Source organism: Topomyia yanbarensis, chromosome 3 (genome assembly GCF_030247195.1).
Source record: "Topomyia yanbarensis strain Yona2022 chromosome 3, ASM3024719v1, whole genome shotgun sequence".
NCBI lineage: Eukaryota > Metazoa > Arthropoda > Insecta > Diptera > Culicidae > Topomyia > Topomyia yanbarensis.
This window is the reverse complement of record NC_080672.1, coordinates 288,843,542-288,859,857: the sequence shown is the minus strand read 5'-3', so window position 1 is coordinate 288,859,857 and position 16,316 is coordinate 288,843,542. Positions and strand designations below refer to the sequence as shown.

General features: G+C 43.1%; 3 protein-coding genes across 3 annotated transcripts; 2 read left to right on the top strand and 1 right to left on the bottom strand.

The window, feature by feature from the left end:
* The first annotated feature begins 483 nt into the window (after positions 1-483).
* Positions 484-2,303, top strand: LOC131693193 (uncharacterized protein K02A2.6-like). Its single transcript, XM_058980825.1, has 2 exons — positions 484-675; positions 768-2,303. The coding sequence occupies exons 1-2, from the start codon at positions 633-635 to the stop codon at positions 1,292-1,294; spliced, it is 570 nt and encodes a 189-aa protein (XP_058836808.1). The 5' UTR covers positions 484-632; the 3' UTR covers positions 1,295-2,303.
* Positions 2,304-8,679: 6,376 nt separating this feature from the next.
* LOC131687971 (uncharacterized) lies at positions 8,680-9,363 on the top strand. The gene has a single exon (XM_058972078.1). It carries the CDS (start codon positions 8,680-8,682, stop codon positions 9,361-9,363), a length of 684 nt encoding a protein of 227 aa, XP_058828061.1.
* Positions 9,364-9,730: 367 nt separating this feature from the next.
* Positions 9,731-12,952, bottom strand: LOC131689746 (putative inactive tyrosine-protein kinase Wsck). Its single transcript, XM_058975040.1, has 4 exons — positions 12,523-12,952; positions 11,770-12,460; positions 10,478-11,356; positions 9,731-10,414 (listed from the first exon to the last, which is right to left on the bottom strand). Exons 1-4 carry the CDS (start codon positions 12,729-12,731, stop codon positions 9,929-9,931), a joined length of 2,265 nt encoding a protein of 754 aa, XP_058831023.1. The 5' UTR covers positions 12,732-12,952; the 3' UTR covers positions 9,731-9,928.
* Positions 12,953-16,316: the final 3,364 nt, after the last annotated feature.

Genomic DNA, 16,316 nt, shown 5'->3' with positions numbered 1-16,316 from the left:
AATCAATGAGACGCATGACATCACACTGGAAAAGGTGGTGTAGGAATGCAAAAGTTTAATAAACTTGAAGCGAGACACAGTGCTAATTGGCAGTCAGTCTATTTCCGCCGCCGCCGTTGCAACACATGCCGTCCGAAAGAGCTCTCCCCACGGCAGCAGCCGTAAGACGGAGAAGTTTGGCGGTAACAAATCCGACACGCCGAAAACACCGTGTTGCTCTTGCGGTGGCATGCATTACTCCAGTCAATACAATTTCAAGGATCACAAATGCCGTGAATGTGGTCGGACTGGCCACAAGGAGGGCTACTGTTCCTGTTTCGCGCCTAAATCACGTTCAAAGTCGTTCAATGGGAAGCAGCAAAACAAAAACCATGCAGCCAAAATTGTAACAGTCAGCGATTTGAAGCGCGGCCGGCGTTATGTGCAGACAGCAATTAACGGAGTACCAGTTGAACTGCAGCTGAACTCTGGCTCAGACATAACCATAATATCCAAACAAAACTGGATCAATGTCGGGGCCCCAAAGACATCTCCACCGGATTGTCAAGTGCAGACAGCTTCAGGAGATAGATTGGGAATAGAAGCCATGTTCCGAGCAACGTACACTATCGTACAGATTGGGCATAGAAGCCATGTTCCGAGCAACGTACACTATCGGAGGAACTCAACAGAAAGGTAACTGTTATATTTGTTGTGCTGACCAAAGGCGTTGTTTACTTATATATTGTATACAGACTCTAGTGCTGACCTTTCTCTGAATGTTTTAGGCTCCGACCTGATGGATGAGTTTGGGCTCTGGGACGTACCATTTTCGTCCTTCTGGAAGCTGGTCGGTAGCCAACAATCTGATCAGCAGATAGTGGAATTAAAAGCAAAGTTCCCCGCTATGTCTACCAACCGTATGGGTCTGTGCACTGCAACACAAGTGCGACTCACTCTCAAGCCGGACGCTCAGCCTGTATTCAAACCGAAGCGACCAGTTTCATACAACATGGAAGCCGATGGCGAAGATGAACTGAAGCGACTGGAAGATTTGGGCGTCATCACTCCAGTCACCTATGTGGATTGGGCAGCAGCCATCGTGGTGGTTCGCAAACCAGACCGCTCCGTTCGTATTTGCGCAGATTTTTCTACTGGATTGAATAGTGCGCTTGAATCAAACAGATGTTTAGCCACATCGACCTATCCGATGCATACCTTCAAGTCGAGGTCGACGAAGAAAGTAGGAAGCTTATCACGATCAACACCCACAAGGGACTCTATCGTTTCAACTGATTTTCCCCTGGGGTCATGAGCGCCCCCGGTGCTTTCTAACAAATCATGGATGCCATGCTGAGTGGATTATGATGTACATCTCCGTACCTCGACGACATCCTGGTCGGTGGTCGCACCGCCAAGGAGCACAAGAAAATTCTGTATCGTGTTTTGCAGGGACTAAAAGAGTACAGATTCACGTTCAAGTTCGAGAAGTGACGTTTCTTTATGCGTCAGGTGAAGTACCTGGGCCAGCTTCTTGATACGGACGATATCCGCCCCGACCCAGACAAGGTTGATGTTATCGTCAACATGCCTCCATCTCATCATGTTCCCACGCTTCGATCGTACTTGGGTGCGATTAACTATTATGGGAAATACATCCGCGAAATGCGCACACTTCGCCAACCGCTGGATGAACTGCTTAAGAAAGGTAACAGTTTCCAGTGGTCTGATGCTTGCCGGCGTTCCTTTGATCGTTTTAAGGAAATCCTCCAGTCACCGCTCATGCTGACACATTATAATCCTCGCCTTGAAATAGTTGTGCCGGCAGATGCTTCAAACGTGGGAATTGGCGCCCGCGTCGCACACCGGTTTCCAGACGGATCAGAGAAAGCCATCTATCATGCATCCCGAAGTTTAACTCCAGCCGAGTCTCGCTACAGATCGAGAAAGAAGTCCTGGGTTTGGTGTACGCGGTCACAAAATTCCACAGAAGACCGATCACAAGCCGTTGTTAGCGATTTTCGGTTCAAAGCGTGGTATTCCGCCATATTCAGCAAACCGCCTCCAACACTGGGCCCAAAACATACTTCTGTACGGCTTCCGTATCGAGTACATTTCCACTGACCATTTCAGACATGCAGATATTCTCTCGCGTTTAATTAACATGTTAAACCCGACGATGAATACATCATTGCATCGATTGAGATGAAAACAGTTATCTGCAGCATTGTCTGCCAGTCCATCGAGCGTCTCCCTGTGTCGTTTAAGACGATATCCGCCGAGACCAGCAAGGACCGGACGTTTCAGAAAGTCGTGGAGCTCGTACATAAAGGATGGCCAAGTGACGCAAAAGCTCTCTCCGGAACAGGGATGCCAAGTGCTTTTCCAGAAAATCTGTAATATTTTTTGAAAAAGTCTGGAATTGTCTGGATGGCCAATTTTTTTAGGAAGTTCCATCAATGAGCTCTATTTGAACATTTTTTTTGGTTGTCAAACAAATATGTCTCGATTTACTGGAAATTCTGTAGTTGCGCCCATTTTTAATTCAAATGCTTGATTTTCAGCACAAAGAATCTGGAAACATATTAAATTTTAATTTCTGAGGTTTCAACATTTTGGATTGCCGGAAATTCCAGCCGATGAAAATTCGAAAAATTTCGTTGACTTTCAGCGAATAAACTTTGATATGTGGTGTTTCCAGCTATTGTCAAATAGTGGTTAAAAAATCAACGAAGCCTTCTTGTATTTTATTTTGTTATTTTTCATATTGTCTGGATAAGTCTGGACAAACTCTCTGACATCTGGATCAGACAAAAATAAATTTGAATGTCCGGACGTCGCTTAAAAATCTGGAAGAATCCAGATAAATCTGGAAGGTTGGCATCCCTGCTCCGGAACACCAGAGGTCCAGCAGCTATTTGCGCGTCGGGATTCGCTATACTTGGCGCAAAATGTTTTGATGTACGGTGAACAGATTGTCATCCCGAAGAAACTACAACAGAAAGTCCTAGAGCAACTACACAGTGGGCACCCTGGTATCGTTTGTTCGTTTGTATGAGATCATTAGCACGTAATTATGTGTACTGGCCAAACATCGATGATCAAATCACAGTCCTTGTGCATGCTTGTCAAGAATGTGCCTCAGTTGCGAAGACCGACCCAAAGACGAAGCTTGAATCGTGGCCGACACCTGAGAAACCTTGGCAGCGAGTACACGCGGACTTTGCCGGTCCTATTAACGACACCTACTTCCTACTAGTTGTGGACTCATTCTCCAAGTGGCCGGAAATCATTCCGACAAAACGCATTACCACAGCTGCTACCGTTTCGAGTCTTCGTAAAATATTCGGAAGATTTGGGATGCCGGAAGTTTTGGTGACGGACAACGGCCCGCAGCTCACCAGTGGCACCTTTGAAGAGTTTTGCGAGGCAAATGGGATCATGCATCTCAAAACGGCACCATTTCACCCACAAAGCAATGGGCAGGTAGAACGTTTTGTTGACACCTTAAAAAGGACTGCAAAAAAATTCAAGCAGGAGTGGAAGACCTGGACGAGGCACTCGACATCTTTCTCAGCTGCTACAGATCATCATCCTGTCGGAGCGCGTCTGATGGAAAATCACCTGCTGGAATCCTTCTTGGCCGTCCAATGCGAACGTCCTTAGAACTACTTCGTCAACCCAGCAAGTTCATAAAGGACAACAACAGCAAGCAGAACCGACAGTTCAACACAAAACATGGAGCGAAAGAGAAGAACTTTGACGCGCAAGACAAAGTGTATGCTCAAGTGCATCAAGGCAACAAATGGTGCTGGGTCTCTGGGAAGATCCTGGAACGGGTAGGAGAAGTCATATATAATGGGTGGCTCCCGGATCGGCAACGAATAATCCGCTAACACAGCAATCAGCTGCGGAAACGCTATGACGACTGCAATGGAGTACCACATCAGGCAGAGCAGACTATTCCTCTTGATATTCTTTTAGACGCTTGAGGTATTAAGCCGCCTAAAGATGCCACTACCACGGTAACAGCGCAACCGCCAGCTGAACCAGAAGGATTGAACGAAACGAGAGTTCTAACGAGAGCTCTTCGAGCACCGTTGCCAGCAACGTCGTACACGGGTTCCTGTTAGGGGACCTGACCCAAATGAAGCGCTCCTGCGTCGCTCTTCGAGACAGCGACTTGTACCTATTGAAGTCGACAATAATTACCACATCACCGGCCGAACCCCCAACTGGCTGAATCCACTCGTGCGGAATCTCGACTACGTGCTGTCAAACTAAAGGAACAAGAGAGAGAGTGAAAAATATTTCAGCGCGCATTCGCATCGTCTACTGCGATCGGTCGAGTTTTGCCATTCTTTAATAATGTCTTGCCGAGTGTAGTTCGTACAATCAAAACTATTATTTAATCAAAACAAATACGTGTCATTATTTAACCTGCTAGCTCAGCCCAATAGGTTATGGACCCAGTCTAACACGGAATTTGTAGAAATTATAGACAATTCTTTTTTTTGGAACAAACTATTTTGCGTCGCGAGTGAACAAAATGGCGGACAAAAAAGTTTCATTGGAGAAGCTGAATGACCAGAACTACTCGATCTGGAAGTTCAAGCTAGAGCTACTTCTTGTGAAGGAGGAACTGTTGACTTTTGTCACGGATCCAAAGCCTGATGAGCCGGCGGCCGATTGGTTCTCGAAAGATGGGAAAACTCGCGAAATGATCGGCTTGGCTGTGGAGGACAGTCAACTAGTTCATATCATCCGGAAGCAGACGGCAAAGGAGATGTGGGATTCGTTGAAGCAAATTCACGAGGCATCGTCCTTGTCGACGACACTTCATGTGTTGCGCAAGCTGTGTTCTCTGCGCCTGTCGGAAGAAGGCGATCTTCCCGAACACCTGAACGAGATGACCGATTGACAAAATCGTTTGGAGGTGATTGGAGAAGGTCTGAAGGATCGAGTTTTCATGGCGCTGATTTTGTCGAGCCTCCCGCCATCGTATGGCAGCTTGATTAATGCTATTGAAAATAAGCCGGAAAAGAGATAAGAGCAAGCTGCGGGAAGAGTGGCGACGGCCGACGTCAGCTCGACTGCAACGGCAGTGGTGTGCACGTAAGAAAGTAATGCAAAGTGTAAAATCTAAAGCTACGGAGAAAAAGAAGAAACTTATATGCTACAATTGTCAGGAAGAGGGACATTTTCGACGTGACTGTCCAAAGATAGTAAAAGAGCGGCATGAGAAAAAAAAATCGGTGGATGGAAAGGCGAACCTGGCTGCTGAAGTGTCGGATGGAATGGAGATGTGTCTGATGGCTGCGACGAACTCTAGCGCAAACCGGTGGTACTTGGACTCCAGTGCTACGTCTCATATGATCAATTACATACATCTTTTGAAAGACGTAAGCTCAGCAAAGCAGCCAGAAATTTGTCTAGCCGATGGAACGAAGATTAAGTCCCACGGCGCTGGAAATGGAAAGCTTGAGTCGGTCACTGGCAATGGTGTACGAATGAATGTTTCCTTGAAAGATGTGTACCATGTTCCTTAGTTATCAGGCAACCTACTATCGGTGAGGAGAATTTGTGACTTGGGGTACAATGTTTTATTCGATCGTGCTGGTTGTAAAGTGCTGAAAGGTCAGGAAGCTGTGCTGGTTGGTGAACGAAGTGGTGGCTTGTACCGCTTGAAGCACTATTCTCAGCAAGTATATGCGGCTAACGTTGAGCATTCGGAGCTGTGCGAGCACCTGTGGCATCGAAGGTTTGGACATCGACACAAAGGTTGTCCGTGAAGAACTGGGTTTCGGGCTAAAAATGAAGCAGTGTGAAATTCAGACCGTTTGTGGTATTTGCTGTGAAGGAAAGATGAGTCGTATACCGTTTCCAAAAGAGTCCAGCAGCAAATCCAAAGCAGTGGGGGATTTAGTGCCCTCAGATCTTGGAGGTCCAATGGAGGAGGCCACGCCTAGTGGATACAGGCAGCGTTGCCAACTTTATTTTCAAAAAAACTGGAATCTCTCTTTAAAAAAGACTGGAAAAAACTGGATGCCCGAATAATTAAATTTATCCCTGCAAAAGGGAATGTAGTTTAGGGATGCAAAGTATTTTAAAATAAAATGGATCTATTTTTAATAAAACAGGATTCTCAAATATGAAGACAAACATTCAATATGAAAACGTTCAGCTATTAGACAAAATAAGAAAACAATTCTCATATAGCAGCGAATTTCTAGTTTAAGATAGTATAAAAGCGATCGCTACTATTTAAATATAACTTTTAGATAATTTCACATTACAAGTTTTAAGAAATTTGAAATGTTAAACGAAAAAATTGGTACCTTCAAACTAACGCACTATGCCATGTGTAATTAACAGACTAAAAAAACAATCTTCATTTTAATTAACAATATCTGCTAATCTTGCACTCCATAGCATATCAAATTCTAATGTGTATTGAAATACGACAGGGTGCAGCAAAATATGGTTACTGAAAAACAATTTCCCTTGTTCCCTAGAGAGGTTGTACTCTTCACAATTTCATTTATTTTATTTTATTATTTATTACTAGTTTATATAGTAAACTACTATTGTAATGCAAATAGTGAGGAAATAATTTTGGCGCACACCTCTGGGAAAAAAACTGGATAAAACTGGACAATATTTAAAAAAACTGGACGATTTACACATTTGTCTGTTTGACTGGATCGAGTAAAAAAAACTGGAAGAATCCAGTTTAAACTGGAAGGTTGGCATCGCTGGATACAGGTACTACACGACGATGGTGGACGACTATAGTTGCTATACAGTGATGTATCTGTTGAAAACAATGTCGGACACTGAAGAGAAGATTCGAGAGTATTGCCATATTTGTATTTGGTATTGCGCAATAGTGAAAAACCATTTTGGACGTGCTCCGCGGGTGATTAGAACCGAAGAAGGCGGCGAGTATTCCAGCGCATCGTTGAAAGGGTACCTAGCGGAGAACGGTGTAATTTTGCAGCAAACAGCACTTTACTCGCCGCAGCAAAATGGGAAAGCGGAACGGAAGAATCGGTATATAGTTGAAATGGTGAGGTGTTTGCTGGTGGAGTCGGATCTCGACAAAAGAAATTGGGGTGAAGCAATCTGCACTTCCAACTACTTGCAGCATCGTTTACCAACATCTGCCGCCGCCGTACGAGCTGTGGCACGGAAAGAAGCCGTCATACGCCCACTTGAGAACATTCGGATCGGATGCATACGTCCCTGTGCCGAAAGAAAAGCGGTTGAAGCTGGACAAGAAGGCGGAAAAGATTTTTGTCGGATACGCGGAAAGACAAAAAGCTTACCGTTTCCTAGATCCGAAAAATGACCGGATCACAATCAGCCATGATGTCAAATTTTTGGAGTCTGGTGATTCCAGTGATTCGAAGCGGATACGAGATCTTTCAGTTGCTGAGGCAGAGCATTCCTCGTCAACTATACAGCAGGGACCGCTGAAGAGGCAAACGTCTGCTGAACAGGTAGAAGACAAGATGGTGGTGTTGTCTCTAGAATCGACTTCGAAACAAACGTCGAGTTCGGGTACATCGCCGGTTGTTACGAATGACAACATTGTGTCTGAGGAACGGGATGAGTCGAGCCCAAGCCCAGGTACTTCGTTTAACGAGAGTGTATCTGAAGCGAGTTCACCCTTCTCTGGTTTCCCTCTGGATGAAATTTCACGACGTTCGTCGCGGTCGAATAAAGGTATTGTATCGAGAAGGCTAATCGAAGAGATTTTTGCTGTAGGTGATGTATCCCTTCACGACCCGATAGAACCAGCAAGTTTCATGGACGCAGTGACTGGTAAAAATATACTGAATGGAGAAGTGCCATGGAAGCTGAAATGGAATCTCACAAAGCAAATGGTACGTGGGATCTCGTGAAGCTACCTGATGGCAGGAAATCTGTTGGATGTCGTTGGGTATACAAGTTAAGGCTGCAGGTGAGGTGGTTAAATATAAGGCGCGGTTGGTAGCTCAGGACTTCAGTCAGAAATTTGGACAAGACTACAACGAAGTATTTGCTCCTGTCACCAAGCAAACGACGCTGAGAACACTGTTGGCCGTCGCAAGTGAAAAGAAACTAATTCTGAAGCATTTTGACGTGAAGAAAGCCTATCTGTACGGGGAAATCGAAGAAGAGCTGTACATGAAGCAGCCACCTGGTTTCGAGATCAATGGCAAAGAGTCGTTGGTTTGTCGCTTGAGGAGGAGCATCTATGGTTTGAAGCAGTCGGCTCGATGTTGGAACCATCGGTCAAATTCCGTTCTCTTGGGGCTAGGTTTCAAACAAAGTGCTGCCGATCCGTGCTTTTACACGAAGGTCATCGATGGACAGCGTGTCCACTTGCTTGTATACGTGGATCATATTCTGGTAGGCAGCGAGAGTGAATCTGAAATAAAAATTGTTTATGAATCACTGAGGAAGGAGTTTGAGATGGCGGACCTTGGCGATCTGGGGCCCTATTCTCACAGTCACGTCACGTAGTGACTAGAGCAAAATTTTCTTCTAGTCACTGGGTGACGTGACTGTGAGAATAGGGACCCTGAGCTTCTTTTTAGGACTGGAAGTTAACAGAACGGATGGAAAATATAGTATATCGCTCGAATCGAATCGAACATCGATCGCGTGGCCTAGCGTTTTGGGTTAAGTGATGCTAAAGCCGCCAAAAGTCCAATGGAGGAAGGGTTCACGAAGGTTGACAATAAAAGTCCACTTCTGAAGGATGCAACCAAATACAGGAGTCTAGTTGGAGCTTTGTTGTACATTGCGGTATGTGCCAGACCGGACATAGCAGTGAGCGCATCGATACTCGGAAGGAATGTTAGTGCACCACGAGAGGACAATTGGGTAGCGGCCAAACGTGTGGCCCGTTATTTAAAGACAACGAAACACTTGCACTTACAGTACGGAAATACGACCGGAAAACTAATCAGGTATTCCGATGCGGACTGGGCTCATGATAACAAAACCCGGAAGTCAACAACCGGAAATATTTTTTTGTATACTGGTGCAGCGATATCTTGGGTAAGTCGTCTACAAGGTTGCGTAACTTTGTCATTCATGGAGTCTGAGTACGTTGCTCTGAGCGAGGCCATTCAAGAGGCAGTTTGGCTTCGAAAGCTGCTTGAAGACTTTGGCGAACCACAGATAGATCCTGTTATAATATTTGAGGGCAACCAAAGCTGCATTAAGTTCGTTGGATCAAAAAGAATCAGTCGGCGATCGAAGCACATAGAAACCAGGAAATATTTCGTGAAGCAATTGTGCGACGACAGTGTGCTGAAACTGGTCTACTGTCCTGCTGAGGAGATGGTAGCTGATGCACTTACCAAACTGCTGGGTAGGATCAAGTTGTAAAAATTTTCTTCAATGCTTGGTCTTGTTGCTGGCAATCGTTGAGGAGAAGTATTGAAGTCGACAACAATTACCACCTCAGCGCGCATTCGAATCGTCTACTGCGATCGGTCGATTTTTGCCATTCTGTAATATCTTGCCGAGTGTAGTTCGTACAATCAAAACTATTATTTAATCAACCCAAAAACGTGTTATTATTTAACCTGTCAGTTCAGCCCAATAGTACCGATCCGCTACGAGCCGTACCAGGTCTACTAAAAGGGGAAGTGTTGGAGTGCGACCCTATTCTCCGCACGCTCACGCCCCTTAATCGCATTGTTTTCCGTGCGATTTGAGGCAGTGTAGGAGTTTGTAGAAATTCAAACAAAAATTTGTTGTATGTATTTGACATAGGTGCTTTACTCTCACATATTTTCCATAATACAACAAATTATGTTGTGGTTACCCTAATCTTAACTCTAAAAAGGCAGTCGAAAAGTAGAATAGAAATGGACGGATTGTTTAAAAGTAATTGTCACGTGGTTAATCTTATCTAAACAGACACATTTCAGTTTTCCATTGTCCCTTGTCAGCGTTTCAGCTCCAAGTGTGGTAAGTACGGTGGAAGCTGCACGCTTTGATCACGTTCGAACGATAGCATGTAGCGTAGCATGGGCAAAGTCTGGCGCAAATAGCGGCTGATATCGTCAAACTCCGGCCGATCACTGGCATCCAGATCCCAACAGTTAAGGCACATCTGATACAGATCATCAAATATGAAGAGCGGTTTTTCTGGCCGATTACCAGCGCGTATGCTGGCGAAGAGATTCTCAACAGTAGTTGTCCCGAACGGAGTGGCCCCCAAACAACAACACTCCCATATGAGCAGTCCAAATGACCACACGTCACTTTTGGTTGTGTGGTTCTGGAATTTTATTACTTCTGGAGCATTCCAACGAATTATTTCGATCTGCTGATCATTTTCTCCATACAATGGTGATCCGAAGGCACTTACTTTAACTTCGAATTTTGTGTTCACGTAGATGGTTCGCGCGCAAAGCTTCTTGCTGACAATCTGTGAAAAGGATAATACAATATGTTAGAACTATTTCTTAGTGACTGGTTTTGCTATACTTACATTATTCTCAACTAAATATTGCATTCCGTCACAGACAAGGCACAGTAGGTTGATTAAAATTTCCTCGGAAATTGTGGAAAACTTTGGACTGTTGACGTTATTTGGTATCCGTGCGTTAAGCAGCGTTTGTTTTAATGTGATTTGCATGTCTTCAAATAGTACGTAGCACCAATCCGGAGTAACACAGACACCGTAAAGCTGTAGCACATTCGAATGACTCTCCAATTTAATAAACCGTCGGAATTCGTTCAAAAATGCAATTTGATCTATTTTGTCCATATCATCGGAAATGACATGAACTTGAGCTGCAAGATCAACACCATCTCGTTGCAGGCTGCCCTTGAGCACATCACCGTAGTTACCCGATCCAATAATGTTATTAATCTCCAATGTAAGATACTTTCGTCCATGCTTTTTGTGATGGGGTAGAGAATCTATAATATCATGCAATTCAGCCTCAAACCCACGCTGTTCGTAGATATCGGGAAGGTAACCATTATTCTCTACCTCCAGAATTGGTCCCTGCAGAACCATTTCATGATGATCGGACAAAGGACGACCGTTGGTTGGGGTTTTGTAACGAAGGTAGATATACAAGATAATACTGGCTAGAAGAACGATTCCAAAAAGCACACATGCTACGGTCAGCACGGTTATGAGGGCCTCGTTGCGCTCAGGGACATTAGTGGAGTTCACGTGGTGATGGTCCGGATGCTGATGCTGTTCGTGCGTTGTAGTGGCGTAGCGAAGCTTGATCACTCCATGTAGAATGCTTACAATGCCGATCGAAATGTGAACGTGTGCACGTGGAGGTATTGGCGGATTAAAATAGTTACGATAGAGTCGACCGTCCCCTACCGTGAAGAGCAATGATTCGCCCTGGAATATGATAATGGGAATGTTAACACATAATTCAGAAAAAGTGTTAGATAATGTAAATGCCATCCCTTAAATATATAAAATATTTTCAATAGAAGAAAAAGTAATATCACACATCGCTGAGTCAGCGGGTCACTTTCCCATTCATGTGAAAGCACCATGTGAAGGAAATTTTCTAGGTTACCTAAGTTCATGCTAGTCAAACTAAACGTTTATATGTACAATAGGATCTTGGAATTACCAGACTAAAGGTTTGTAAAAATACATTGTTAATCTGATATCCGATATCCAAGCTCAATTGCCCAAATGTAGTTAGTGTAGTTTTCACCATACTAAAATATTCTGTCTATGTAAAGTATACTTAAATAATATATTTTGTTTGTGGCATATAAGCGATTAACGAATAACCATACTTTCATTTCAACCTCGGCTGCTATGTAATAGGGCACCCCCTTTTCCTTCGACTTCTGGAATGTATCCAGCAAGTTTTCATCAAATTGCTGTACCAAATCGTCATTCACGTAGTGAACCACCACCCGATAGTAGTTCACAGGACCGTAATTGTTAACTGCTTTCTGGATTTCGATTTGAATTGTAGAATCCAATCGGCGCAGTATTAATGGCTCCTCCGGCTCTGGATCCGGTATGCCGATTTCAGTCTCGGCTACGAACGATTGCATTCCTCCGCGACCTTTCTCAGATAATGACGTAACGGTAATGTTATAGCGCGTCCCTGGAGTCAGATTTGATAATTCAAAGCTTTGCGAACTATTTTGAGCCGTCCAGGTGACTGGATACAATCCGTAATTAGCATGGGTTGAAATAGCACTGGCACTGATCTCGTACTCTTCCACGACTACTCCATCAGCGACGGGTGGGTCCCACGCTATTTTTATACTACTATCTGTTTCTATATCCAGAAGTCTCAAATTCTTTACAGGACCGGCAACTTCAACGCCCGTATCATAGAAACTTTGTGCGGTTTGACCACCACAGCTATTTTCTGGAGGTTGAAGGCAAGAAACGTTACATTCCTTGTCCTCGATCACTTGGGTTCGAATCACATTTAGACAAAGACATTGCTTATCCGAAAGTGCTGCGTATCTAAAACATAGAACCTTGCTAATAGAAATTTTCTGCTCCTGAAACTATGCACGTTCTCTTACCTGTAAAAATGGAGCTCACAATGACTCACACAGGTGTCCAAATGATCGGTTATAATTTCCAGCCGACCCGACCGATCCCGCTGGTAGCAGCCAAAAAACGACCCCTTCTGCCCTTCCACCAAGCTCCAACCGAAGATAAGCCAACTGACCACGCCTGTTACTAGTGCTGATCGCACCCGCAATTTTGATGACGAACTTGTTTTTAGCATATCTCTTTCGGGCGAATAGGAAAATCAAAAAAAACTATCACGAAATACACATTTTTGAGATAATCAGCACTGGAAATAGACTGTCCATGACGGACTGTCTAGTAAGTCGATAGAAAATTGACGAGATTCCGCGCACGACAAAGGGAAAACGGGATTATTAATTATCAATGATCGAAAATCACACGCTCTTTTGTTTATATCCGCCCTAAAGTAATCAACGCACACACATCACGCATCAGATGCAACGAGCAGTGTTGCCATAATAATTGCCCCCCGATATCTGGTTCGAATCAAAACTCGCCGAAATTAAAGTTAAGTTAATTCGGGATAATGTCCGTTTCGTCTGTAGAAAGACATTCGTGCAAATTTTTGAAGCAGCTTATTAAGGTTCAGTAAAGTTCAGGTGGAGCTAAACTGAAATTCTGGCTGGTTTCTGCTCAAATTCCGGCTCCATTGGCACAACCGTTTCTTACTAGAATCAATTGTGTCACTGGAGCCGGAGTGCGAACTGGAACCAGCCGGAATTCCAATTCATTTCCGGCTGAGCTTAACTGGGAAATATCCTCACAGCAAACTGCACGGGAAACAGCAAAAAACAAACCGAACAGCTTATGCACAATCCTAGAGAGTGCGTTCAGTGTTGTTTTTGTTATAGTCGCCGGTCTTAGCTCGCCGCAACAACCAGGACTGTCAAGAAAATTCAAGCAAGAGGGAAAGACCTGGACAAGGCACTCGACATCTTTCTCAGCTGCTACAGCCCAGTTAAGCTCAGCCGGAAATGAACCGAAATTCTGGCTGGTTCCAGCTTGTATTCCGGCTCCAGTGACACAACCGATTCTAACTATAGTTAGAATCGGTTGTGTCACTGGAGCCGGAATACGAACTGGAACCAGCCAGAATTCCAGTTCATTTCCGGCTGAACTTTACTGGGAGATCAACACCCTGTCGGAGTGCACCTGATGGAAAATCACCTGCTGAAATCCTTCTTGGCCGTCCAATGCGAACGTCCTTAGAACTATTTCGCCGCAACAATCAATCTATGGCAGATGCGGTGTGAGTATACTTTCGTGTGACAAAATGATTTTGCTGTGAGTCTATCTAAGGGTAAAATTCGCAATATCATATAGTTCATATAATTTACAGTTTCTGGGGAATAATATATAGTTGTTATACGTTGGATGGTTACCCTAATAAAAATATTATACACGTACTTTAACCCGTATAGTGCAACGATTCCACATATTGTTTGGATGATACCCTGAACTGAACAGGTCGTTAGGCTCTTGAATCATAAGATGTTTATTGGGGTACTCTGTAACTGAACTCAAGACTGAACTGCTTTTTAGTTGGACAGCTACTAGTTGAACCATTGTCAAACTAAAAACCTGTTTTATGTTCAATATAATTGTGGAACTGTCTATTGACTTATTTGACTTCTAGGACATCAACACAGTTGCAATGTATATAGAAAATATACATATAACGTTATGTTTTCAATTCGCCATCTGATTTAATCTCATTTAGAAAAAAATCCACCCGATTTAATCTCAACTACCGCACTAACACAACTGCACATGGATTCGTCAATTACATTCTTATTACACTTAATGTCGTTTTCGCTTGAAGCAGAAACTAACCCAGTTTCGGACCAAACTGCTGTCAAACCGTTTGTTTGAAGCCAGTTTCCAACCTAGGTTATGCGCCACTGAACTGAAAACCGGGTTGGGTTCCAACTTGAAATATATTTCGGGTTCGCTCACACCACTGCTTTTTGGCGAGAACCCAACTCAGTTTCATTAAAAACGTTCGTTTGAAGTAACTAACCTGGGTTAGTTTCTAGGTTCTCAATCGAAAACGACATTAGCACGTATTCCACGGCTGCAACGAAAGTCGACGCGGACAGACTAAAAGCGATTTCGCTTGAACCTGAAACTGAGTCAGGTTCTAGCCCCAATCGCTGTCAGTTCATACAATTTGGCAGCAGTTGGGGTTAGGAACTGACTCAGTTTCGCTTTAAACAAAAACCACATAAATAAAATAATAGGGTAAGGTGGGGCAAATCCGACCTAGTAAATGGTTTTGGCTGTAAAATGCTCATTTTACATCGGATCAAGTCGTTTTATATACCAAATTAAAGGTTAGACGCCTGGGCAATATTTTTTGGATTTTGGGAATATCTTGTGATACAAGCGTTTTACAAAAATGTTCATTTTTGCTGTTTTCAAAAATGGTGGCGTAAACCCGACCCCCTACACACTAAGCCAGCCAAAAGTTGTTCAGTAATTTCTTTTGACGACTTGCACAGTAAAGTGAAATTTTTACTGAGCTCTCAGCAAATTGTTTAAAATTTTGCAGTAAAGTTTTCATTTTTTAACGATTTTCAGTAATTTTGCGAATAATTTGCTGAAACCCGCAACATTTTAACTGAATTTATCAGCACTTCTGTTCTTTTCGGTACATTAAAATTATCCAGTAAAATACTGACTGATTGTTCGGCAAAATTGTACCAACATTACCGAACCTCGTTAAAAACTTACAAAACAGGTACATCAAATCATCTGCCAAGTCGCCATTTTCAGAGAAAACTGCTGACTGACCAGTATTTTTGACGTTTGGATGGAACGGATTGCGGAGAGGTCGGTAACCGAATTGTTTTACTGAATTGATTACCGAACGGTTTGCTGTTCAAAACCCCAGCAAAATTTTACTGTACCCAGTAATTCAAATTAAGTGTGTATGTTTTTGGTTGATTTAGTGCAGATATTATCCAAATTTTATGATTTTTCAATGATAAATCAATGAATGTTGTGTTAATGAATTGTAACATGCAGAAAATGGAGTTCAATGTCAATCTTGGAATACTAAAATCACGAACAGTAGCACGTTATGATATTCCCATATGCATCGGAGCAATACTATAATTATCACGTTTTTGTGTCTTTCGTTTGTAATTATGAGCCATTTTGCATAAAAATAATAAATAATAACAATAAAAATATGTTTCAATTGGAAAAATAAAAATTTTCTTAGCAAAAAAGCGGTCGAATTTACCCCAATATTTAGTGGTCAAATTTGCCCCACCGCGTCATTTTACATTACGATGCAATTAAAAACAATATGAAAAAGGTTGAATTGAATTATTCTATGCACTTTGTAGGACTTTAATCAAAGAATTTAAATCCACTTACATTTATTATGCAATCACTTTAACAATCCGAAATATCGTGTAGTCAATGAAGCACAAAAGTCAAACCAAAAGTTGTAAAAACACACTTTTTGTCGTTTGAGCATCTCAATGTAGACTAATGAAATGCCACCATTATGGTTATTTTCGATGCTCTACACGACAACATTAAAATTAGTTCGCATAGTGCTTCTGATTTTCGGTAACAGAGGGGGGGGGTCGGGTTTACCCAATGGTCGGTTTTGCCCCACCTTACCCTACAATATTTAATTAGCTTAATAAGCATGGGTTCAATGTCATCTTCATGTGATAATATTTTGAAATGCTGGGGGAATGGGTTTGGAAGAGGAAAAGGTGGGGGTTAGTAGAGTGAGAGTGGAGGATGCGCCAGAAATTCTTTA